At 52.3% G+C, this 27,682-nt stretch overlaps 1 protein-coding gene across 1 annotated transcript in view; it reads right to left on the bottom strand.

The window, feature by feature from the left end:
• Positions 1 to 373: 373 nt before the first annotated feature.
• The window catches only part of APEH (acylaminoacyl-peptide hydrolase), a gene marked incomplete at its 3' end in the record, with an annotated part of 48,887 nt that continues 21,578 nt past the window's right edge, over positions 374 to 27,682 (bottom strand). The window contains 9 exon segments of the mRNA XM_072132406.1: positions 374 to 409; positions 412 to 453; positions 525 to 608; positions 687 to 824; positions 5,536 to 5,628; positions 5,761 to 5,815; positions 5,914 to 6,011; positions 6,083 to 6,143; positions 6,219 to 6,340. Coding sequence (XP_071988507.1) covers positions 374 to 409; positions 412 to 453; positions 525 to 608; positions 687 to 824; positions 5,536 to 5,628; positions 5,761 to 5,815; positions 5,914 to 6,011; positions 6,083 to 6,143; positions 6,219 to 6,340 — 729 coding nt within the window.

The following is a 27,682-nucleotide window of genomic DNA, read 5'->3' as shown; positions in this document are numbered from 1 at the left end:
CCCGCAACCCCACACCTGAAGAGCACCCACCCCCCAACCCCACACCTGAAGAGCACCCACCCCCCAACCCCACACATGAAGAGCGCCCACCCCCAGACTCACCTGAAGAGCCCCCGCCCCCAGACTCACCTGAAGAGCCCCCACCCCCAGACTCACCTGAAGAGCCCCCGCCCCCAGACTCACCTGAAGAGCCCCCGCCCCCAGACTCACCTGAAGAGCCCCCGCCCCAGACTCACCTGAAGAGCCCCCGCCCCCAGACTCACCTGAAAAGCCCCCCGCCCCCAGACTCACCTGAAAAGCCCCCCGCCCCAGACTCACCTGAAAAGCCCCCCGCCCCAGACTCACCTGAAAAGCCCCCCGCCCCCAGACTCACCTAGCTGCACGGCACAGCCCATCCTACACAGCGCAGCGGGAAGAGCATCCACTCACTGACAAAGACGGAGTGCGGACCCCCTGCAGGGAGAAGACCATGAGAGCAGAATACGGACCAGGACACAGAGACATCGGGACCAACACCCACTCACCATGAGGAAAGACCACCAGGGGGAGACCACCCTCCGTGGGAGGGCCCTGCGGCCTCAGCAAGATGGATTCAAAGTCCAGTCCAGCTACAAGACAGAAGAGCAGCGGATCAGAACCAGAACCTGGAGAAACGGGGCGGCACAGCGGGGGTCGGGATCACTTACGGTATTGGGGGTTCTCCTCCTCCGGGGGGGGGCGGTGCGTCTTGTAGCTCCAGTCTATTTCTACCATCGGCTTCTCCTCCTCCAATGAGACCCACGAGATGTCCGACTCCTGCCCGGCCGCAGGGAGGAAGCCACCCTCTACACAGGAGACACAGCTCAGCACAAAGAGGGGGGACGCAGGACCCCCCAGGGAGGAAGCCCACCCTCTACACAGGAGACACAGCTCAGCACAAAGAAAGGGACGCAGGATCCCCAGGGAGGAAGCCCACCCTCTACACAGGAGACACAGCTCAGCACAAAGAGAGGGACCCAGGACCCCCCAGGGAGGAAGCCCACCCTCTACACAGGAGACACAGCTCAGCACAAAGAGAGGGACCCAGGACCCCCCAGGGAGGAAGCCCACCCTCTACACAGGAGACACAGCTCAGCACAAAGAGAGGGGGACGCAGGACCCCCCAGGGAGGAAGCCCACCCTCTACACAGGAGACACAGCTCAGCACAAAGAGAGGGGGACGCAGGACCCCCCAGGGAGGAAGCCCACCCTCTACACAGGAGACACAGCTCAGCACAAAGAGAGGGGACGCAGGACCCCCCCCAGGGAGGAAGCCCACCCTCTACACAGGAGACACAGCTCAGCACAAAGAGAGGGGACGCAGGACCCCCCAGGGAGGAAGCCCACCCTCTACACAGGAGACACAGCTCAGCACAAAGAGAGGGGGACGCAGGACCCCCCAGGGAGGAAGCCCACCCTCTACACAGGAGACACAGCTCAGCACAAAAGAGGGGGGACACAGGACCCCCCAGGGAGGAAGCCCACCCTCTACACAGGAGACACAGCTCAGCACAAAGAGGGGGGGACACAGGACCCCCCAGGGAGGAAGCCCACCCTCTACACAGGAGACACAGCTCAGCACAAAGAGAGGGGACGCAGGACCCCCCAGGGAGGAAGCCCACCCTCTACACAGGAGACACAGCTCAGCACAAAGAGGGGGGACGCAGGACCCCCCAGGGAGGAAGCCCACCCTCTACACAGGAGACACAGCTCAGCACAAAGAGAGGGACGCAGGACCCCCCAGGGAGGAAGCCCACCCTCTACACAGGAGACACAGCTCAGCACAAAGAGGGGGACGCAGGACCCCCCAGGGAGGAAGCCCACCCTCTACACAGGAGACACAGCTCAGCACAAAGAGGGGGACGCAGGACCCCCCAGGGAGGAAGCCCACCCTCTACACAGGAGACACAGCTCAGCACAAAGAGGGGGACGCAGGACCCCCCAGGGAGGAAGCCCACCCTCTACACAGGAGACACAGCTCAGCACAAAGAGGGGGGGACGCAGGACCCCCCAGGGAGGAAGCCCACCCTCTACACAGGAGACACAGCTCAGCACAAAGAGGGAGGACACAGGACCCCCCAGGGAGGAAGCCCACCCTCTACACAGGAGACACAGCTCAGCACAAAGAGAGGGGACACAGGACCCCCCAGGGAGGAAGCCCACCCTCTACACAGGAGACACAGCTCAGCACAAAGAGAGGGGACGCAGGACCCCCCAGGGAGGAAGCCCACCCTCTACACAGGAGACACAGCTCAGCACAAAGAGGGGGACGCAGGATCCCCCAGGGAGGAAGCCCACCCTCTACACAGGAGACACAGCTCAGCACAAAGAGGGAGGACACAGGACCCCCCAGGGAGGAAGCCCACCCTCTACACAGGAGACACAGCTCAGCACAAGAGAGGGAGGACACAGGACCCCCCAGGGAGGAAGCCCACCTTCTATACAGGAGACACAGCTCAGCACAAAGAGAGGGGGACACAGGACCCCCCAGGGAGGAAGCCACCCTCTACACAGGAGACACAGCTCAGCACAAAGAGGGGGGGACACAGGACCCCCCAGGGAGGAAGCCCACCCTCTATACAGGAGACACAGCTTAGCACAAAGAGAGGGGGACACAGGACCCCCCAGGAGGAAGCCCACCCTCTACACAGGAGACACAGCTCAGCACAAAGAGAGGGGACGCAGGACCCCCCAGGAGGAAGCCCACCCTCTACACAGGAGACACAGCTCAGCACAAAGAGAGGGGACGCAGGACCCCCCAGGGAGGAAGCCACCCTCTACACAGGAGACACAGCTCAGCACAAAGAGAGGGGACGCAGGACCCCCCAGGGAGGAAGCCCACCCTCTACACAGGAGACACAGCTCAGCACAAAGAGGGGGGACGCAGGACCCCCCAGGGAGGAAGCCCACCCTCTACACAGGAGACACAGCTCAGCACAAAGAGGGGGGGACACAGGACCCCCCAGGGAGGAAGCCCACCCTCTACACAGGAGACACAGCTCAGCACAAAGAGGGGGACGCAGGACCCCCCAGGGAGGAAGCCCACCCTCTACACAGCAGACACAGCTCAGCACAAAGAGAGGGGGACGCAGGACCCCCCAGGGAGGAAGCCCACCCTCTACACAGGAGACACAGCACAGCACAAAGAGAGGGGACACAGGACCCCCCCAGGGAGGAAGCCCACCCTCTACACAGGAGACACAGCTCAGCACAAAGAGGGGGGCGCAGGACCCCCCAGGGAGGAAGCCCACCCTCTACACAGGAGACACAGCTCAGCACAAAGAGGGGGGACGCAGGACCCCCCAGGGAGGAAGCCCACCCTCTACACAGGAGACACAGCACAGCACAAAGAGAGGGGACGCAGGACCCCCCAGGGAGGAAGCCCACCCTCTACACAGGAGACACAGCTCAGCACAAAGAGGGAGGACACAGGACCCCCCAGGGAGGAAGCCCACCCTCTACACAGGAGACACAGCTCAGCACAAAGAGAGGGGACGCAGGACCCCCCAGGGAGGAAGCCCACCCTCTACACAGGAGACACAGCTCAGCACAAAGAGGGGGGACGCAGGACCCCCCAGGGAGGAAGCCCACCCTCTACACAGGAGACACAGCTCAGCACAAAGAGGGGGGACACAGGACCCCCCCAGGGAGGAAGCCCACCCTCTACACAGGAGACACAGCTCAGCACAAAGAGGGGGACGCAGGACCCCCCAGGGAGGAAGCCCACCCTCTACACAGGAGACACAGCTCAGCACAAAGAGGGGGGGACACAGGACCCCCCAGGGAGGAAGCCCACCCTCTACACAGGAGACACAGCTCAGCACAAAGAGGGGGACGCAGGACCCCCCAGGGAGGAAGCCCACCCTCTACACAGGAGACACAGCTCAGCACAAAGAGAGGGGGACGCAGGACCCCCCAGGGAGAAGCCCACCCTCTACACAGGAGACACAGCACAGCACAAAGAGAGGGGACACAGGACCCCCCCAGGGAGGAAGCCCACCCTCTACACAGGAGACACAGCTCAGCACAAAGAGGGAGGACACAGGACCCCCCAGGGAGGAAGCCCACCCTCTACACAGGAGACACAGCTCAGCACAAAGAGAGGGGACGCAGGATCCCCCAGGGAGGAAGCCCACCCTCTACACAGGAGACACAGCTCAGCACAAAGAGGGGGGACGCAGGACCCCCCAGGGAGGAAGCCCACCCTCTACACAGGAGACACAGCTCAGCACAAAGAGGGAGGACACAGGACCCCCCAGGGAGGAAGCCCACCCTCTACACAGGAGACACAGCTCAGCACAAAGAGAGGGGACGCAGGATCCCCCAGGGAGGAAGCCCACCCTCTACACAGGAGACACAGCTCAGCACAAAGAGGGGGGACGCAGGACCCCCCAGGGAGGAAGCCCACCCTCTACACAGGAGACACAGCTCAGCACAAAGAGGGGGGGACACAGGACCCCCCAGGGAGGAAGCCCACCCTCTACACAGGAGACACAGCTCAGCACAAAGAGGGGGGACGCAGGACCCCCCAGGGAGGAAGCCCACCCTCTACACAGGAGACACAGCTCAGCACAAAGAGGGAGGACACAGGACCCCCCAGGGAGGAAGCCCACCCTCTACACAGGAGACACAGCTCAGCACAAAGAGGGGGGATGCAGGACCCCCCAGGGAGGAAGCCCACCCTCTACACAGGAGACACAGCTCAGCACAAAGAGAGGGGGACGCAGGACCCCCCAGGGAGGAAGCCCACCCTCTACACAGGAGACACAGCTCAGCACAAAGAGGGAGGACACAGGACCCCCCAGGGAGGAAGCCCACCCTCTACACAGGAGACACAGCTCAGCACAAAGAGGGAGGACACAGGACCCCCCAGGGAGGAAGCCCACCCTCTACACAGGAGACACAGCTCAGCACAAAGAGAGGGGGACACAGGACCCCCCAGGGAGGAAGCCCACCCTCTACACAGGAGACACAGCTCAGCACAAAGAGGGGGGGCGCAGGATCCCCCAGGGAGGAAGCCCACCCTCTACACAGGAGACACAGCTCAGCACAAAGAGGGAGGACACAGGACCCCCCCAGGGAGGAAGCCCACCCTCTACACAGGAGACACAGCTCAGCACAAAGAGGGGGGGCGCAGGATCCCCCAGGGAGGAAGCCCACCCTCTACACAGGAGACACAGCTCAGCACAAAGAGGGAGGACACAGGACCCCCCAGGGAGGAAGCCCACCCTCTACACAGGAGACACAGCTCAGCACAAAGAGAGGGGGACACAGGACCCCCCAGGGAGGAAGCCCACCCTCTACACAGGAGACACAGCTCAGCACAAAGAGGGGGGGCGCAGGACCCCCCAGGGAGGAAGCCCACCCTCTACACAGGAGACACAGCTCAGCACAAAGAGGGGGGACGCAGGACCTCCGCGGGGCAGGAGCAGAGGGGGAGGAGGGGACGCAGAACCCCCCAGGGCAGGAAGGCACAGGATGAGGAACCCCAGGGCAGGAGGGGAGGGGGTTTAGGACTCACCACGGTGGGGGGACAGTTTGGAGAGGAGAACCTGACGATGAGGAGGTCGCGGTCAATGACCATTAACTTCCAGCTCCCGGGAGAAGATTCTGCAAAAGAACAAAAACATCAGAAAAAGTCTGAGCCCCAAAGATGGCGGAGGTCACATGATGTGCGGAGGTCACATGATGTGCGGAGGTCACATGATGTACGGAGGTCACATGATGTGCGGAGACTCCTACCCCCGGAGTGCAGAGAGGTCACCTGCCCCGTCATGGTGTCCACTGCATAGAGGGCCTGGGGAGAGACAGGAGAGGACTACATGAGCTGCACCATGCGGACCCCCATCACCGCGCCCCAGTGACCCCATCACTGCTCCCCCGGGGACCCCCTACCTGCTGACTACGCTGCGCCGTGTCCAGGATCACCCTCCGGCTGTCCGCTGCCCAGCAGAGCGGCGCCAGCAGCGAGGTGTAGATACCCCCAAACCTCCCTGCGAGGAGACAAGACGGAGGATGAGGGGGGGGCGAGCAGTGAACACGGAGGATGCAGGATAACACCTACCATCCGCACAGCGAGGAACCATGTCCACCACAATGGAGGTGACTCTGGTGTACCAGTCATACTGCAACACAGGAGAGACAGGGCGAGTCACCACATCAACACCACCCCCCGCCCCCCCCCCACACAGGGCACCCACCATCAGCATCTGGCAGCACTGCTGGTGGGGCCCGAACACCGAGCACCTCAGGTACACCACCCGACAGCGATCAGGACTCAACCGCGGGGAGAAGACGGCAGACGAGTCACACGAGAGAGTCACTACAAGAAAGAGACCAGCACATGCAGGGTTAACCCCAGACCACAGCAGTGTATTATACTCCAGAGCTGCACTCACTATTCTGCTGCTGGTGCAGTCACTGTGTACAGACATGACATTACTTATCCTGTACTGATCCTGAGTTACATCCTGTATTATACCCCAGAGCTGCACTCACTATTCTGCTGCTGGTGCAGTCACTGTGTACATACATGACATTACTTATCCTGTACTGATCCTGAGTTACATCCTGTATTATACCCCAGAGCTGCACTCACTATTCTGCTGCTGGTGCAGTCACTGTACATACATGACATTACTTATCCTGTACTGATCCTGAGTTACATCCTGTATTATACCCCAGAGCTGCACTCACTATTCTGCTGCTGGTGCAGTCACTGTGTACATACATGACATTACTTATCCTGTACTGATCCTGAGTTACATCCTGTATTATACCCCAGAGCTGCACTCACTATTCTGCTGCTGGTGCAGTCACTGTGTACATACATGACATTACTTATCCTGTACTGATCCTGAGTTACATCCTGTATTATACCCCAGAGCTGCACTCACTATTCTGCTGCTGGTGCAGTCACTGTGTACATACATCACATTACTTATCCTGTACTGATCCTGAGTTACATCCTGTATTATACCCAGAGCTGCACTCACTATTCTGCTGCTGGTGCAGTCACTGTACATACATGACATTACTTATCCTGTACTGATCCTGAGTTACATCCTGTATTATACCCCAGAGCTGCACTCACTATTCTGCTGCTGGTGTAGTCACTGTGTACATACATGACATTACTTATCCTGTACTGATCCTGAGTTACATCCTGTATTATACCCCAGAGCTGCACTCACTATTCTGCTGCTGGTGCAGTCACTGTGTACATACATGACATTACTTATCCTGTACTGATCCTGAGTTACATCCTGTATTATACCCCAGAGCTGCACTCACTATTCTGCTGCTGGTGCAGTCACTGTGTACATACATGACATTACTTATCCTGTACTGATCCTGAGTTACATCCTGTATTATACCCCAGAGCTGCACTCACTATTCTGCTGCTGGTGCAGTCACTGTACATACATGACATTACTTATCCTGTACTGATCCTGAGTTACATCCTGTATTATACCCCAGAGCTGCACTCACTATTCTGCTGCTGGTGCAGTCACTGTACATACATGACATTACTTATCCTGTACTGATCCTGAGTTACATCCTGTATTATACCCCAGAGCTGCACTCACTATTCTGCTGCTGGTGCAGTCACTGTGTACATACATGACATTACTTATCCTGTACTGATCCTGAGTTACATCCTGTATTATACCCCAGAGCTGCACTCACTATTCTGCTGCTGGTGCAGTCACTGTGTACATACATGACATTACTTATCCTGTACTGATCCTGAGTTACATCCTGTATTATATCCCAGAGCTGCACTCACTATTCTGCTGCTGGTGCAGTCACTGTGTACATACATGACATTACTTATCCTGTACTGATCCTGAGTTACATCCTGTATTATACCCCAGAGCTGCACTCACTATTCTGCTGCTGGTGCAGTCACTGTGTACATACATGACATTACTTCTCCTGTACTGATCCTGAGTTACATCCTGTATTATACCCCAGAGCTGCACTCACTATTCTGCTGCTGGTGCAGTCACCGTGTACATACATGACATTACTTATCCTGTACTGATCCTGAGTTACATCCTGTATTATACCCCAGAGCTGCACTCACTATTCTGCTGGTGCAGTCACTGTGTACATACATGATATTACTTATCCTGTACTGATCCTGAGTTACATCCTGTATTATACCCAGAGCTGCACTCACTATTCTGCTGCTGGTGCAGTCACTGTGTACATACATGACATTACTTATCCTGTACTGATCCTGAGTTACATCCTGTATTATACCCCAGAGCTGCACTCACTATTCTGCTGCTGGTGCAGTCACTGTGTACATACATGACATTACTTATCCTGTACTGATCCTGAGTTACATCCTGTATTATACTCCAGAGCTGCACTCACTATTCTGCTGCTGGTGCAGTCACTGTGTACATACATGACATTACTTATCATGTACTGATCCTGAGTTACATCCTGTATTATACCCCAGAGCTGCACTCACTATTCTGCTGCTGGTGCAGTCACTGTGTACATACATGACATTACTTATCCTGTACTGATCCTGAGTTACATCCTGTATTATACTCCAGAGCTGCACTCACTATTCTGCTGCTGGTGCAGTCACTGTGTACATACATGACATTACTTATCCTGTACTGATCCTGAGTTACATCCTGTATTATACCCCAGAGCTGTACTCACTATTCTGCTGCTGGTGCAGTCACTGTGTACATACATGACATTACTTATCCTGTACTGATCCTGAGTTACATCCTGTATTATACCCCAGAGCTGCACTCACTATTCTGCTGCTGGTGCAGTCACTGTACATACATGACATTACTTATCCTGTACTGATCCTGAGTTACATCCTGTATTATACTGCAGAGCTGCACTCACTATTCTGCTGCTGGTGCAGTCACTGTGTACATACATGACATTACTTATCCTGTACTGATCCTGAGTTACATCCTGTATTATACTCCAGAGCTGCACTCACTATTCTGCTGCTGGTGCAGTCACTGTGTACATACATGACATTACTTATCCTGTACTGATCCTGAGTTACATCCTGTATTATACCCCAGAGCTGCACTCACTATTCTGCTGCTGGAGGAGTCACTGTGTACATACATGACATTACTTATCCTGTACTGATCCTGAGTTACATCCTGTATTATATCCCAGAGCTGCACTCACTATTCTGCTGCTGGTGCAGTCACTGTGTACATACATGACATTACTTATCCTGTACTGATCCTGAGGTACATCCTGTATTATACCCCAGAGCTGCACTCACTATTCTGCTGCTGGTGTAGTCACTGTGTACATACATGACATTACTTATCCTGTACTGATCCTGAGTTACATCCTGTATTATACCCCAGAGCTGCACTCACTATTCTGCTGCTGGTGCAGTCACTGTGTACATACATGACATTACTTATCCTGTACTGATCCTGAGTTACATCCTGTATTATACCCAGAGCTGCACTCACTATTCTGCTGCTGGTGCAGTCACTGTGTACATACATGACATTACTTATCCTGTACTGATCCTGAGTTACATCCTGTATTATACTCCAGAGCTGCACTCACTATTCTGCTGCTGGTGCAGTCACTGTGTACATACATGACATTACTTATCCTGTACTGATCCTGAGTTATATCCTGTATTATACCCCAGAGCTGCACTCACTATTCTGCTGCTGGTGCAGTCACTGTGTACATACATGACATTACTTATCCTGTACTGATCCTGAGTTACATCCTGTATTATACCCCAGAGCTGCACTCACTATTCTGCTGCTGGTGCAGTCACTGTGTACATACATGACATTACTGATCCTGTACTGATCCTGAGTTACATCCTGTATTATACCCCAGAGCTGCACTCACTATTCTGCTGCTGGTGCAGTCACTGTGTACATACATGACATTACTTATCCTGTACTGATCCTGAGTTACATCCTGTATTATACCCCAGAGCTGCACTCACTATTCTGCTGCAGGTGCAGTCACTGTGTACATACATGACATTACTGATCCTGTACTGATCCTGAGTTACATCCTGTAGATCTTTTATTTTATATAAAAGTAAAAAACATAACAATACAAACAAAACTTAATATACAATATATACAATATATTACCTGCTGGTCCAGCCACATTCACACCTAGTGAAAACAATAACTTAAAATACACCGAAATGAATGAACACCAAATACCACAACCCCCACCCAAACGATTATCACAACCTAAACCAAACCAATAAACAATAAGACGAGCCACACCCACAAATAAAACATAAATGACTATAAATATACATAAACCCACCCCGCACCCTCTAATAAAAAACCACCCCACACAGATCACATCCCACACCCATTTTTTTTTTTTTTTTCCAATATATAATACATAATACACACAACACTACACTAAACTAAATCCCTCGCCCGCACCCTCCCCTCCCCCCAGACACTGGTCTAACGTCCAAAGTTTGCGTTAAGTAGTCCAGACCAGTGCCCAGGGTCAGTTCATAAGTCCCACCACCATCACCCCCCTCCCAACCTAACACTATGTCCCAAACCCCACTATATACAATATATACAATATATACAGTATTTACAACACAACATAAAGAAAACAGAATACAAATAAAATCTCAACAACATAAATACAAACCACATAAAGCCCAGGTTCGGCGCCTGCAAGCCCAACATCACTACATGCTCAGAACACAAAACAAAAATCTACAGTGCAGCATCAGCCCAACACCAGGAGAGGAGATGACAGACTAAGGGACACTAAAGGAGAACCCCCTCCAAAGGAGAGAGGCCCTCCCCGTGCCCAGCCTCTCATACTCCAGAGAGCGCACCTTCACCAGGAGGGAGAGGACAGACTAAGGGACACTAAGGAGAGAGGCCCTCCCCGTGCCCAGCCTCTCATACTCCAGAGAGCGCACCTTCACCAGGAGGGAGAGGACAGACTAAGGGACACTAAGGAGAGAGGCCCTCCCCGTGCCCAGCCTCTCATACTCCAGAGAGCGCACCTTCACCAGGAGGGAGAGGACAGACTAAGGGACACTAAGGAGAGAGGTCCTCCCCGTGCCCAGCCTCTCATACTCCAGAGAGCGCACCTTCACCAGGAGGGAGAGGACAGACTAAGGGACACTAAGGAGAGAGGCCCTCCCCGTGCCCAGCCTCTCATACTCCAGAGAGCGCACCTTCACCAGGAGGGAGAGGACAGACTAAGGGACACTAAGGAGAGAGGCCCTCCCCGTGCCCAGCCTCTAATACTCCAGAGAGCGCACCTTCACCAGGAGGGGAGAGGACAGACTAAGGAACACTAAGGAGAGAGGCCCTCCCCGTGCCCAGCCTCTCATACTCCAGAGAGCGCACCTTCACCAGAAGGAGAAGACAGACTAAGGGACACTAAGGAGAGAGGCCCTCCCTGTGCCCAGCCTCTCATACTCCAGAGAGCGCACCTTCACCAGGAGGGGAGAGGACAGACTTAGGGACACTAAGGAGAGAGGCCCTCCCCGTGCCCAGCCTCTCATACTCCAGAGAGTGCACCTTCACCAGGAGGGGAGAGGACAGACTAAGGAACACTAAGGAGAGAGGCCCTCCCCGTGCCCAGCCCCTCATACTCCAGAGAGCGCACCTTCACCAGGTCACCCAGAATGTTCCTAACCACCTCATCCACCGGGAGGATTTTACGCTGCGTCGACACTAAACACCGTGCGTTCCACGTGTGGTACCTGACCACTAGGCTAACTAGGAATAACGTGCAGCGGTCCCGGCCACCCAGGCCTCTGAATGCTCCATAGGCCCACTCCGCATAGGAGAGACCGGCCAACCCGGGCCAATGGATGGAAGCGCCCACCCGGTTGTACACCTCTGTGTTAAAAGGACAATGAAGCAGGAAGTGGTCCATGCTCTCCAGCAGGCCACCGCACTCCTCCCGGGGACAACCCCTTTCCTCAGAGCTCCTACACTTCAGATTGTCCCTCACACACAGCTTTCCATGGAAGCAGCGCCAAGTCACGTCCCAAAACTTCAAGGGGATCCGGATAGAATTCAAAAGACCTAAACCCACCCCCAGATCCCGACTTGGGCAATCCCTGAGGGCCAGAGGCTTCTGGAAATGGGTCAACAGAACCCTTTTGTCAAGGAGTTTCCTCGACAAGGTCCTGATCTCCCACATTCCCAGACCCCACCGGCGAATCACCTTCAGAACCGGGGTAGCGTAAGCCGGAAGATGCCCATGCGGTGTGCGGAGATCCTTCACTTGCCCTCCTGTCTCCCATTCCTGGAAGAAAGGCCGAAACCATCCCCTGCAGGAGTATACCCACGGAGGAGCCATCCCCTGCAGGAGTATACCCACGGAGGAGCCCTCTCTTTCCAGAGGTTTGCTACATTGATCTTAAGAAAGGTATTCACTAGGAACACCACAGGGTTGACCATACACAACCCTCCTTGTCTCCTCGTGCGGTAAGTAACCTCCCTCTTGATAAGGTTCAGCCTATTCCCCCATAACAGCTGGAAGAACAGACTGTAGACCCGAGTCCAGAGGGGTTCTGGCAACATGCACACACTGCCCAGATAAATCAGTAACGGGAGCAGGTAAGTTTTGATCAGATTAACCCTTTCTCTGAGGGTCAAAGACCAACCCTTCCACTGGTCCACCTTCTGAGCGGCGATCTTAAGCCTGCCGTCCCAGTTTTGCATGGGGTAATCCCCCTGGCCAAATTCGATGCCGAGAACTTTGGCGGAGTCCTGGGGCCCTGGAAGAGTGTCCGGGAGATCAAAGCCTGGATCCCCCTCTCCCAGCCAGAGACTCTCACACTTATCCCGGTTGATCTTGGACCCAGAAACCTCTGAGTAGCGGTCAACCTCTGACATCACCCATTGCGCCTCCCCTCTCGAGGACACAAAAACGGTGACATCATCGGCATACGCTACCACCCTTAGAGTGGCTTCCGGTGCTGCCCGATCCATCCCGACTCCCACCAACGGCCCACGATCAACCCTCCTAAGGAATGGGTCAATCGCGAACACGTATAATAGTGGGCTCAGAGGACAACCCTGGCGAACACCAGACCAACCTCAAAAGAGCGGCCAATCCAACCGTTCACAAGCGGGAAACTCTCTGCCCCTGCGTACAAAACTTTCAGCCAATTGACAAACTCCCCCGGCAGGCCATACCTCAGAAGGACAGACCAGAGGTACTCGTGGTTAACCCGATCAAACGCTTTTGCCTGATCCAAGGACAGCAAGTACCCCTTCCAGTTACCAGCCCTGCCCTGCTCCACTGCCTCCCGGACACAAAGCACAGCACTAAATGTACTGCGGCCTGGAACAGAGCAGTGCTGGGTCCCCGAAAGGAGCCGGGGTGCAAACTGCACCAGCCGATTAAACAGCACCTTTGCCAAAACCTTTCTGTCCGTATTGAGAAGCGCTATGGGACGCCAGTTCTCAACACGAGATCGGTCCTTACCCTTTGACAGGATGATCAGGGCTGACCTCCTCATTGACTTCGGCAGAGCGCCCGAGGAAAGACACTCATTGAATACCTCAGTCAAGAGGGGAACCAAGGCGTCCTTAAAGGTCTTATAAAACTCGGATGTTAAGCCATCCGGACCCGGCGATTTCTTGAGGGCGAGCCCTTCAATCGCCCGGCTGACTTCCTCTTCCCTGATCACTTCGGTCAAAACATCAAGAGAGGGGTCTACTCCTGGCTCAGGGACAGTTTCAGCCAGGAAACCCGACATCACATCCCGATCTAGATCCTTCCTGCCCAAGAGGTGCGAGTAGAAGGATCTGACGACCTCCAGAATCCCTGATCTGGACCTTTTCAGGGACCCCGTACTGTCAACCAGTCCTGTGACAACTTTACCATTCACTGACATCTTGCAGTTTCTGTAAGGGTCGGGCGAGCGGTATTTCCCGTAATCCCTCTCAAAAACCAAAGATGCGTGTCTATCGTACTGACACCTCTTCAGCAAGGATTTCACTCTGGAGATGTCCTCACGACTACCTCCAGTCGAGACGAGATGCTCGAGTTTCCTCCTCAGGCCCTGATACAGGCGGTACCTGTCCAGGCTCCTGAGGCTCGAGAGCTGGCGGAAGAATCTCGCCACCCTTTTCTTGAGCATCTCCCACCACTCTGACTTACTGCTACAAAGGCCCAGCAAAGGTACCTGGCTCTGAAGAAAGTCCTCAAAGGATTGTCTTATCTCTGCTTCTTCCAGGAGAGACGAATTGAGCTTCCAGTAGCCTCTTCCCATCCGGGGGGTCTCTGTAACATTCAGAGAAAACAAAATTAGACAGTGGTCGGAGAATTCCACCTCAACAACGGACACTGGTGAAGAAATGGCTTCCTCCTTTAAATAAAACCTGTCTATTCTAGACCTGCAGCTACCCCTATAATAGGTGAACCCCGCGTGGCCTGGGGTGTGCCGGATGTGGACATCCACCAGGCGAGCCTCACTGGCTATGCTATTAAGAGCGACGCTATCATAAGTCAGCTTGTCTCTGGAACCTCCCCTATCCTGGGACCTCGTGACAGCATTGAAGTCTCCTCCAAAGACCACCTGCCGACTTGTAAAAAGGTAGGGCTTGATCCTCATAAAGAGACACTTCCTGTCCCACTTGGACTGGGGACCATAGATGTTAATTAGGCGAAGTTCTTGTCCCTTCATGAGGACATCCAGGATCAGGCACCTCCCCATTTCTAACTCAATAACTCGTCGGCATTCTACCGGTGCGGTAAAAAGGACCGCCACTCCGCTATACGGCTCGGCTGCAAGAGACCAATAGGAAGGCCCGTGTCTCCATTCCCTCTTAGCTTTATACACGGCCGCCAAATCTGGCAGCCTGGTCTCCTGCAAAAATAAAATGTCGGCTTCAACGCGGCCGAGAAAATCAAAGGCCGCAAATCTAGCCGCATCAGACTTAATGCTGGCGACATTAATGGACGCCAGCGTCAACGGAGTGGGTGCCGCCATCATGAGTGATTGAGTTAGACGGCTTTCTTTTTCCCACCGCCCTTCTCTTCAGTTTCAGAAGAGGACCCTTTCCCTCTCTTTTTTGAAACTGTAGTGTCCATATCAGCTCTTTCATCCTCGTCTCCGGACTCCAGGTCAGTCTCCCATTCTGAGGACGAAGCATCCTCAGCGGAAGACTCAGCATCTCCTGAAAGCCCTCCCGCCCTCACCGGAACCTCACCCTCAACCTCTGAGGCAGAGACGTTGTCAAGGGCTTGGAACCGGTTGGAAAGACCAACCAGAGGGGAATCAGTTTTACCTTCCTTTGGCTTCTGAGTCAGGGTGAGAGAAGATTGTAAATCTCCCTTCTTTTTCTTTTTCCTTTTGCCCTGCTTGCGCTTTTCCTGTAGCCACGCCCTACTATCCTCATCCATACTCTCATAATGGGAGGATTCTGAGAGCGTGGCCGCTTCCTCCCTCTGGATCCTCCTGACCTCCTCATCCAACTCATCATTCCCCGGGGCCTCAGCAACAAGATTGGGGTGAAGGACAGGGCCGGGGGCAGTGACCCGCGACTCCCCCACCTCCCTGTCCCTTTGGCGCCTCTCCTGACGCCTCTGTCGTGATGGCGTCACTTTCTTATCTTTCTTCCCTGGCCCCTCAGTTCCTCCGCCTCTGCTAGTCCCCTCCCCAGCAGATTCAGCCTCATGGCCTTCACCCACCGGAGCCAGAACCGCATTAGCAAAAGAACGAGGACAACGGCTGAACGGGTGACCTAAGTCACCACACAGGTGACACCGAATCTGCTTACAGGATGCAGCGAGATGGCCGACACCCCCACACAACGCGCACTTCTGCACGGTGCAGTTTGCGCTGAAATGTGTGGGGTCACCGCACCTGTGGCACAGCTTAGGCTGCCCCCGGTAGAAGATCTGGATGCGATCCCTCCCCAGGAAGGCTGATGAAGGGATGTGGGCAACCGAGTTACCTGAAACCTTTAACTTCATCATAAAGGTCCAGGCCCCTGACCAGATACCAAACTCGTCCCGATTTTTCCTTGGCGTCTCTAATACTTCACCATATCGCCCAAGCCAAGTCATGATGTCATAGCAAGAAAGTGATTCATTACGGGTTAAAACGGTCACTTTCTTGACCTGATTTTGGCGAGACACTGCCTGAACAGCAAAGTCTCGCCAACCGGGCATGTTCTTTTTCAGCTCATAATTCCCCCAGAAGAGCTCAAGTCCCTCCGGGCGAACAAAACTGACATCGAACTCAGATGTGCCATAAGGATGAATCAAGGCAAAGATGTCTATTGCCTTGAAGCCCATCTCTAGGAGGAGCTCAACCACCTTAGTTCTAGGTGGACACGCATCACTGCCCCGCCACCTAAGACGGACCACATTCCTACGGGCGCCACCTGGCCCGGCTGTCGGGAGGGACCATGCAGTTTCCCCCCCTCTATTTTCTCGGAAGGCTCCAAGGCCGTGCCTCTCTATCCAGAAGGACAGATCAACCTCTCCACCCTCTACAGTGATTGATCTTTCCCCTTTTCTCAGAGCCTCCAGAAGACGCTGCTGCAAAATATTGCCCCTAGGGCCCGAAGACGAGGAGGATGGGAAATCTCCCCCAGCAGTGACACTGGCATAACTTCTACCACTGCTGGGGGTTGCCACCGCTGGGGGTACAATAGGACCAGATCCCACCATACCCCCACCCATAACAGCCCTCTTATTACTTGCAAAACATCCCACAACACCATCACCTCCCACCATAGCATCACCACAAGTCCCAGCAACACCACCAGCCACACCAGTATCTCTACTCACAGGAACCTCCCCAGTTACAGCAACACCTCCCACCATAGCAGCACCACTAGTCCCAGCAATACCTCTCTCCATACCACCATCTCCACTCACAACAGCCCCGCCACTCACAACAGCCCCCTCATCCACAGCAACACTTCCACTCATAGTAACAACATCACCTCCCACCATAGCAGCACCACTAGTCCCAGCAATACCTCTCTCCATACCACCATCTCCACTCACAGCACCACCATCACCTGCATTTTCTCCCCCTGATAACGATCCTTCAGCCACAGCACCATTCACACTCGCTGGACCAGCAGTAACGACGGACGGCAGGACAGCCTCAGCATCTCTGGCCATAGGGGCAGAGGCCACCTCCACAGAACCAATTCCCCCGGCCTGCATGATCTGTCCAGAGGTGACCCCAACCCCAGATTGGCTTTTGCCCTCCGCTTCTTCGGCGTCAGATTTCAGTTTGCGTTTGGTTGCCGTCCGTCTTTCACCAGTCTCTACAGGATGTCTATTTTCATTATTACCAATTCCAATACAAAACAGGACTTTTTTTTCCATGGAGAAATCGCCACCGCTGGGAGGACTGGGACTGGGACCCGTAACCGACACCAGGCTGCCCCCCCCTCCCCCTGGGGAGCAGGCCACAGTGCCAGTGCTAGATGGAGCGCCCCCCGCGGGGCGACACTCAGTGTCCGGCCTTTCAGCCGATGCTTTCCCTGCTCCATTTCCACTACTACAAGCAGAGATGGAGCCTTGCACCTCACCACCTGGCTTTGTAATCTCCCTGCACCCTTGCACCGGGTCCACAGCAGAACTCGGGGGGGTTTGGGTAGCAGGGCTTGCACAGTGAGCTGACCCTGCGCTTTGCCCGGGGGGGTGTACAGGGAGGGGGGTAAAGATGAATCTCACCTCTTCTTGCTGCTTGGGCCTGGTCTTCTTTGCCTTCCTCCGGCTGCTCCCCCCAGCGGCTTCCTCTGGGAGTTCATCACCAAAAGAAAAGTTCTCCATGCGCACTGGGGACTCGAGCAGCCGGATCTCTGCCATGAGCGCCCCTCCCTGGCTGCCGGTGTCACTGTCCTCCCCCGAGCGAGGTGTTACTGCTGGCTGTCCTGCAGGGGGCCCACTGCACGAGGCCTGCTGATCTTCCTGCAGGCCGCCAGGTGGGAACTGCTGCTCGTTATCATCATCATCATCCTCCTCCTCCACCTGGCTCGCAGGCTGCAACCCCTTCAGCCTCTGCTCTCTGGTATCAGCCATGTCTGCAAATCTGTCATCATTCAACAATTTTTCCTTGAATGGACCGCCGTTCTCGCTAATAAAAGTCTTTCTTATAAGAAGCTTCTCAATGTCTGATTTCAGTCTTTTAATCTCACTGGTAATCTCCGTCCTCTGCTTCCCCATTGCTGTATTCACCCTGGCACGGGCACAACGCAGCTCCTCCCGGAGCCTCCTGATGGTCTTAGTTGCCTCTTCGTACTCACAGAGGTGGCTCTGGACCCGGGAGGCATAGGTGGACAAAGACTCCCGGGGCCCCTGCACCGCCCAGCCTCCCCCCGCATGGTCAGCCTTACCTCTGTGAGCACTCCGCTTCATGGCTCCAGCCCCGGAAGGACCGCTCCCACCCGCACCGACTTGGGCATTCAGCTTCTGGGTTCTCCGCTTCTCAGGGGGAGCAGGAGCCGTATTGCTACGACTCCGGGTGGAACGTCTCACCCCTGAGTCCTCCATAGCGCTGGCCGGTTGCTGTCCTCTCCTGCCTCCCGCCGGCCTAGACCGGGAAGCAGGAGCCTGGGACTTGGCTCCCTCACTCATCCCCAGGAACCTAACTCCCTCCCTGGGAGAGGAGAGAGCAGGCCCTGGGCGGGCAGATCTTCCTCCAGGAGCTCAGGAGCACAAACACACAGCAGCTCCACACACAGCCACACCCTCCTCTAACGAGGTAACCGCCTCCAGAGCTGCTCTCACTATCTGCTGCTGGAGGAGTCACTGTGTACATACATGATATTACTTATCCTGTACTGATCCTGAGTTACATCCTGTATTATACCCCAGAGCTGCACTCACTATTCTGCTGCTGGTGCAGTCACTGTACATACATGACATTACTTATCCTGTACTGATCCTGAGTTACATCCTGTATTATACTCCAGAGCTGCACTCACTATTCTGCTGCTGGTGCAGTCACTATGTACATACATGACATTACTTATCCTGTACTGATCCTGAGTTACATCCTGTATTATACTCCAGAGGTGCACTCACTATTCTGCTGCTGGTGCAGTCACTGTGTACATACATGACATTACTTATCCTGTACTGATCCTGAGTTACATCCTGTATTATACCCCAGAGCTGCACTCACTATTCTGCTGCTGCTGGTGCAGTCACTGTGTACATACATGACATTACTTATCCTGTACTGATCCTGAGTTACATCCTGTATTATACTCCAGAGGTGCACTCACTATTCTGCTGCTGGTGCAGTCACTGTGTACATACATGACATTACTTATCCTGTACTGATCCTGAGTTACATCCTGTATTATACCCCAGAGCTGCACTCACTATTCTGCTGCTGGTGCAGTCACTGTGTACATACATGACATTACTTATCCTGTACTGATCCTGAGTAACATCCTGTATTATACCCCAGAGCTGCACTCACTATTCTGCTGCTGGTGCAGTCACTATGTACATACATGACATTACTTATCCTGTACTGATCCTGAGTTACATCCTGTATTATACCCCAGAGCTGCACTCACTATTCTGCTGCTGGTGCAGTCACTGTACATACATGACATTACTTATCCTGTACTGATCCTGAGTTACATCCTGTATTATACCCCAGAGCTGCACTCACTATTCTGCTGCTGGTGCAGTCACTGTGTACATACATGACATTACTTATCCTGTACTGATCCTGAGTTACATCCTGTATTATACCCCAGAGCTGCACTCACTATTCTGCTGCTGGTGCAGTCACTATGTACATACATGACATTACTTATCCTGTACTGATCCTGAGTTACATCCTGTATTATACCCCAGAGCTGCACTCACTATTCTGCTGCTGGTGCAGTCACTGTGTACATACATGATATTACTTATCCTGTACTGATCCTGAGTTACATCCTGTATTATACTCCAGAGCTGCACTCACTATTCTGCTGCTGGTGCAGTCACTGTGTACATACATGACATTACTTATCCTGTACTGATCCCGAGTTACATCCTGTATTATACCCCAGAGCTGCACTCACTATTCTGCTGCTGGTGCAGTCACTGTGTACAAACATGACATTACTTATCCTGTACTGATCCTGAGTTACATCCTGTATTATACCCCAGAGCTGCACTCACTATTCTGCTGCTGGTGCAGTCACTGTACATACATGACATTACTTATCCTGTACTGATCCTGAGTTACATCCTGTATTATACCCCAGAGCTGCACTCACTATTCTGCTGCTGGTGCAGTCACTGTGTACATACATGACATTACTTATCCTGTACTGATCCTGAGTTACATCCTGTATTATACCCCAGAGCTGCACTCACTATTCTGCTGCTGGTGCAGTCACTGTGTACATACATGACATTACTTATCCTGTACTGATCCTGAGTTACATCCTGTATTATATCCCAGAGCTGCACTCACTATTCTGCTGCTGGTGCAGTCACTGTGTACATACATGACATTACTTATTCTGTACTGATCCTGAGTTACATCCTGTATTATACCCCAGAGCTGCACTCACTATTCTGCTGCTGGTGCAGTCACTGTGTACATACATGACATTACTTATCCTGTACTGATCCTGAGTTACATCCTGTATTATACCCAGAGCTGCACTCACTATTCTGCTGCTGGTGCAGTCACTGTGTACATACATGACATTACTTATCCTGTACTGATCCTGAGTTACATCCTGTATTATACCCCAGAGCTGCACTCACTATTCTGCTGCTGGTGCAGTCACTGTGTACATACATGACATTACTTATCCTGTACTGATCCTGAGTTACATCCTGTATTATACTCCAGAGCTGCACTCACTATTCTGCTGCTGGTGCAGTCACTGTGTACATACATGACATTACTTATCCTGTACTGATCCTGAGTTACATCCTGTATTATACCCCAGAGCTGCACTCACTATTCTGCTGCTGGTGCAGTCACTGTGTACATACATGACATTACTTATCCTGTACTGATCCTGAGTTACATCCTGTATTATACCCCAGAGCTGCACTCACTATTCTGCTGCTGGTGCAGTCACTGTGTACATACATGACATTACTTATCCTGTACTGATCCTGAGTTACATCCTGTATTATACCCCAGAGCTGCACTCACTATTCTGCTGCAGGTGCAGTCACTGTGTACATACATGACATTACTTATCCTGTACTGATCCTGAGTTACATCCTGTATTATACCCCAGAGCTGCACTCACTATTCTGCTGCTGGTGCAGTCACTGTGTACATACATGACATTACTTATCCTGTACTGATCCTGAGTTACATCCTGTATTATACTGCAGAGCTGCACTCACTATTCTGCTGCTGGTGCAGTCACTGTGTACATACATGACATTACTTATCCTGTACTGATCCTGAGTTACATCCTGTATTATACTGCAGAGCTGCACTCACTATTCTGCTGCTGGTGCAGTCACTGTGTACATACATGACATTACTTATCCTGTACTGATCCTGAGTTACATCCTGTATTATACCCCAGAGCTGCACTCACTATTCTGCTGCTGGTGCAGTCACTGTGTACATACATGACATTACTTATCCTGTACTGATCCTGAGTTACATCCTGTATTATACTCCAGAGCTGCACTCACTATTCTGCTGCTGGTGCAGTCACTGTGTACATACATGACATTACTTATCCTGTACTTATCCTGAGTTACATCCTGTATTATACCCCAGAGCTGCACTCACTATTCTGCTGCTGGAGGAGTCACTGTGTACATACATGACATTACTTATCCTGTACTGATCCTGAGTTACATCCTGTATTATACCCCAGAGCTGCACTCACTATTCTGCTGCTGGTGCAGTCACTGTGTACATACATGACATTACTTATCCTGTACTGATCCTGAGTTACATCCTGTATTATACCCCAGAGCTGCACTCACTATTCTGCTGCTGGTGCAGTCACTGTGTACATACATGGCATTACTTATCCTGTACTGATCCTGAGTTACATCCTGTATTATACTCCAGAGCTGCACTCACTATTCTGCTGCTGGTGCAGTCACTGTGTACATACATGGCATTACTTATCTTGTACTGATCCTGAGTTACATCCTGTATTATACCCCAGAGCTGCACTCACTATTCTGCTGCTGGTGCAGTCACTGTGTACATACATGACATTACTTATCCTGTACTGATCCTGAGTTACATCCTGTATTATACTCCAGAGCTGCACTCACTATTCTGCTGCTGGTGCAGTCACTGTGTACATACATGATATTACTTATCCTGTACTGATCCTGAGTTACATCCTGTATTATACCCCAGAGCCGCACTCACTATTCTGCTGCTGGTGCAGTCACTGTGTACATACATGACATTACTTATCCTGTACTGATCCTGAGTTACATCCTGTAATATACCCCAGAGCTGCACTCACTATTCTGCTGCTGGTGCAGTCACTGTGTACATACATGACATTACTTATCCTGTACTGATCCTGAGTTACATCCCGTATTATACCCCAGAGCTGCACTCACTATTCTGCTGCTGGTGCAGTCACTGTGTACATACATGACATTACTTATCCTGTACTGATCCTGAGTTACATCCTGTAATATACCCCAGAGCTGCACTCACTATTCTGCTGCTGGTGCAGTCACTGTGTACATACATGACATTACTTATCCTGTACTGATCCTGAGTTACATCCCGTATTATACCCCAGAGCTGCACTCACTATTCTGCTGCTGGTGCAGTCACTGTGTACATACATGACATTACTTATCCTGTACTGATCCTGAGTTACATCCTGTATTATACCCCAGAGCTGCACTCACTATTCTGCTGCTGGTGCAGTCACTGTGTACATACATGACATTACTTATCCTGTACTGATCCTGAGTTACATCCTGTATTATACCCCAGAGCTGCGCTCACTATTCTGCTGCTGGTGCAGTCACTGTGTACATACATGACATTACTTATCCTGTACTGATCCTGAGTTACATCCTGTATTATACTCCAGAGCTGCACTCACTATTCTGCTGCTGGTGCAGTCACTGTGTACATACATGACATTACTTATCCTGTACTGATCCTGAGTTACATCCTGTATTATACCCCAGAGCTGCACTCACTATTCTGCTGCTGGTGCAGTCACTGTGTACATACATGACATTACTTATCCTGTACTGATCCTGAGTTACATCCTGTATTATACCCCAGAGCTGCACTCACTATTCTGCTGCTGGTGCAGTCACTGTGTACATACATGACATTACTTATCCTGTACTGATCCTGAGTTACATCCTGTATTATACCCCAGAGCTGCACTCACTATTCTGCTGCTGGTGCAGTCACTGTACATACATGACATTACTTATCCTGTACTGATCCTGAGTTACATCCTGTATTATACCCCAGAGCTGCACTCACTATTCTGCTGCTGGTGCAGTCACTGTGTACATACATGACATTACTTATCCTGTACTGATCCTGAGTTACATCCTGTATTATACTCCAGAGCTGCACTCACTATTCTGCTGCTGGTGCAGTCACTGTGTACATACATGACATTACTTATCCTGTACTGATCCTGAGTTACATCCTGTATTATACCCCAGAGCAGTACTCACTATTCTGCTGCTGGTGCAGTCACTGTGTACATACATGACATTACTTATCCTGTACTGATCCTGAGTTACATCCTGTATTATACTCCAGAGCTGCACTCACTATTCTGCTGCTGGTGCAGTCACTGTGTACATACATGGCATTACTTATCTTGTACTGATCCTGAGTTACATCCTGTATTATACCCCAGAGCTGCACTCACTATTCTGCAGGTGCAGTCACTGTGTACATACATGACATTACTTATCCTGTACTGATCCTGAGTTACATCCTGTATTATACCCCAGAGCTGCACTCACTATTCTGCTGCTGGTGCAGTCACTGTGTACATACATGACATTACTTATCCTGTACTGATCCTGAGTTACATCCTGTATTATACCCCAGAGCTGCACTCACTATTCTGCTGCTGGTGCAGTCACTGTGTACATACATGACATTACTTATCCTGTACTGATCCTGAGTTACATCCTGTATTATACTCCAGAGCTGCACTCACTATTCTGCTGCAGTCACTGTACATACATGACATTACTTATCCTGTACTGATCCTGAGTTACATCCTGTATTATACCCCAGAGCTGCACTCACTATTCTGCTGCTGGTGCAGTCACTGTACATACATGACATTACTTATCCTGTACTGATCCTGAGTTACATCCTGTAGATCTTTTATTTTATATAAAAATAAAAAACATAACAATACAAACCAAACATAATACATAATATATACAAAATATATACAATATCTTACCTGCTGGTCCAGCCACATTCACTCCTAGCTAAAACAATAACTTAAAATACACCAAAATGTATAAACACCAAATACTACAACCCCCACCCAACCGATTGTCACACCCTCAACCAAACCAATAAACAATAAGACAAGCCACACCCACAAATAAACATAAATGACTATAAATATACATAAACCCACCCCACACCCTCTAATAACAAACCACCCCACACAGATCACATCCCACACCCATTTTTTTTTTTTTTTTTTTTTTTTTTTATAAATATATAATAACAAACACAGAATACACATAACACTACACTAAACTAAATCCCTCGCCCGCACCCTCCCCTTCCCCCCAGACACTGGTCTAACGTCCAAAGTTTGCGTTAAGTAGTCCAGACCAGTGCCCAGGGTCATAGAGTCCAAGGTCAATGTAAATCCCACCACCATCACCCCCCTCCCAACCTAACACTATGTCCCAAGCCCCACTATATACAATATATACAATATATACAGTATTTACAACATAACAAAGAAAACAGAATACAATTAAAGTCTAAACAACATAAATACAAACCACATAAAGCCCAGGTTCGGCGCCTGCAAGCCCCTACATCACTACATGCCCAGAACACAAAACAAAAATCTACAGTGCAGCATCAGCCCAACACCAGGAGAGGAGATGACAGACTAAGGGACACTAAAGGAGAACCCCCTCCAAAGGAGAGAGGCCCTCCCCGTGCCCAGCCTCTCATACTCCAGAGAGCGCACCTTCACCAGGTCACCCAGAATGTTCCTAACCACCTCATCCACCGGGAGGATTTTACGCTGCGTCGATACTAAACACCGTGCGTTCCACGTGTGGTACCTGACCACTAGGCTAACTAGGAATAACGTGCAGCGGTCCCGGCCACCCAGGCCTCTGAATGCTCCATAGGCCCACTCCGCATAGGAGAGACCGGCCAACCCGGGCCAATGGATGGAAGCGCCCACCCGGTTGTACACCTCTGTGTTAAAGGGGCACTGAAGCAGGAAGTGGTCCATGCTCTCCAGCAGACCACCGCACTCCTCCCGGGGACAACCCCTTTCCTCAGAGCTCCTACACTTCAGATTGTCCCTCACACACAGCTTTCCATGGAAGCAGCGCCAAGTCACGTCCCAAAACTTCAAGGGGATCCTGATGGAATTCAAAAGACCTAAACCCACCCCAAGATCCCGACTTGGGCAATCCCTGAGGGCCAGAGGCTTCTGGAAATGGGTCAACAGGACCCTCTTGTCAAGGATTTTCCTCGACATGGTCCTGATCTCCCACATTCCCAGACCCCACCGGCGAATCACCTTCAGAACCGGGGTAGCGTAAGCCGGAAGATGCCCATGCGGTGTACGGAGATCCTTCACTTGCCCTCCTGTCTCCCATTCCTGGAAGAAAGGCCGAAACCATCCCCTACAGGAGTATACCCACGGAGGAGCCCTCTCTTTCCAGAGGTTTGCTACATTGATCTTAAGAAAGGTATTCACTAGGAACACCACAGGGTTGACCATACACAACCCTCCTTGTCTCCTCGTGCGGTAAGTAACCTCCCTCTTGATTAGGTTCAGCCTATTCCCCCATAACAGCTGGAAGAACAGACTGTAGACCCGAGTCCAGAGGGGTTCTGGCAACATGCACACACTGCCCAGATAAATCAGCAACGGGAGCAGGTAAGTTTTGATCAGGTTAACCCTTTCTCTGAGGGTCAAAGACCAACCCTTCCACTGGTCCACCTTCTGAGCGGCGATCTTAAGCCTGCCGTCCCAGTTTTGCATGGGGTAATCCCCCTGGCCAAATTCGATGCCGAGAACTTTGGCAGAGTCCTGGGGCCCTGGAAGAGTGTCCGGGAGATCAAAGCCCGGATCCCCCTCTCCCAGCCAGAGACTCTCACACTTATCCCGGTTGATCTTGGACCCAGAAGCATCTGAGTAGCGGTCAACCTCTGACATCACCCATTGCGCCTCCCCTCCCGAGGACACGAAAAGGGTGACATCATCGGCATACGCTACCACCTTTAGAGTGGCTTCCGGTGCTGCCCGATCCATCCCGACTCCCACCAACGGCCCACGATCAACCCTCCTAAGGAATGGGTCAATCGCGAACACGTATAAAAGTGGGCTCAGAGGACAACCCTGGCGAACACCAGACCCGACCTCAAAAGAGCGGCCAATCCAACCGTTCACAAGCGGGAAACTCTCTGCCCCTGCGTACAAAACTTTCAGCCAATTGACAAACTCCCCCGGCAGGCCATACCTCAGAAGGACAGACCAGAGGTACTCGTGGTTAACCCGATCAAACGCTTTTGCCTGATCCAAGGACAGCAAGTACCCCTTCCAGTTACCAGCCCTGCCCTGCTCCACTGCCTCCCGGACACAAAGCACAGCACTAAATGTACTGCGGCCTGGAACAGAGCAGTGCTGGGTCCCCGAAAGGAGCCGGGGCGCAAACTGCACCAGCCGATTAAACAGCACCTTTGCCAAAACCTTTCTGTCCGTATTGAGAAGCGCTATGGGACGCCAGTTCTCAACACGAGATCGGTCCTTACCCTTTGACAGGATGATCAGGGCTGACCTCCTCATTGACTTCGGCAGAGCGCCCGAGGAAAGACACTCATTGAATACCTCAGTCAAGAGGGGAACCAAGGCGTCCTTAAAGGTCTTATAAAACTCAGATGTTAAGCCATCCGGGCCTGGCGATTTCTTGAGGGCGAGCCCTTCAATCGCCCGGCTGACTTCCTCTTCCCTGATCATCTCTGTCAAAACATCAAGAGAGGGGTCTACTCCTGGCTCAGGGACAGTTTCTGCCAGGAAATCCGACATCACATCCCGATCTAGATCCTTCCTGCCCAAGAGGTGCGAGTAGAAGGATCTGACGACCTCCAGAATCCCTGATCTGGACCTTTTCAGGGATCCCGTACTGTCAACCAGTCCTGTGACAACTTTACCATTCACTGACATCTTGCAGTTCCTGTAAGGGTCGGGCGAGCGGGATTTCCCGTGTCTATCGTACTGACACCTCTTCAGCAAGGATTTCACTCTGGAGATGTCCTCACGACTACCTCCAGTCGAGACGAGATGCTCGAGTTTCCTCCTCAGGCCCTGATACAGGCGGTACCTGTCCAGGCTCCTGAGGCTCGAGAGCTGGCGGAAGAATCTCGCCACCCTTTTCTTGAGCATCTCCCACCACTCTGACTTACTGCTACAAAGGCCCAGCAATGGTACCTGGCTCTGAAGAAAGTCCTCAA

Source organism: Engystomops pustulosus, unplaced genomic scaffold (genome assembly GCF_040894005.1).
Source record: "Engystomops pustulosus unplaced genomic scaffold, aEngPut4.maternal MAT_SCAFFOLD_546, whole genome shotgun sequence".
NCBI lineage: Eukaryota > Metazoa > Chordata > Amphibia > Anura > Leptodactylidae > Engystomops > Engystomops pustulosus.
Note: the sequence above shows the minus strand (reverse complement) of the source record. Positions and strands in the feature narration are given on the sequence as shown.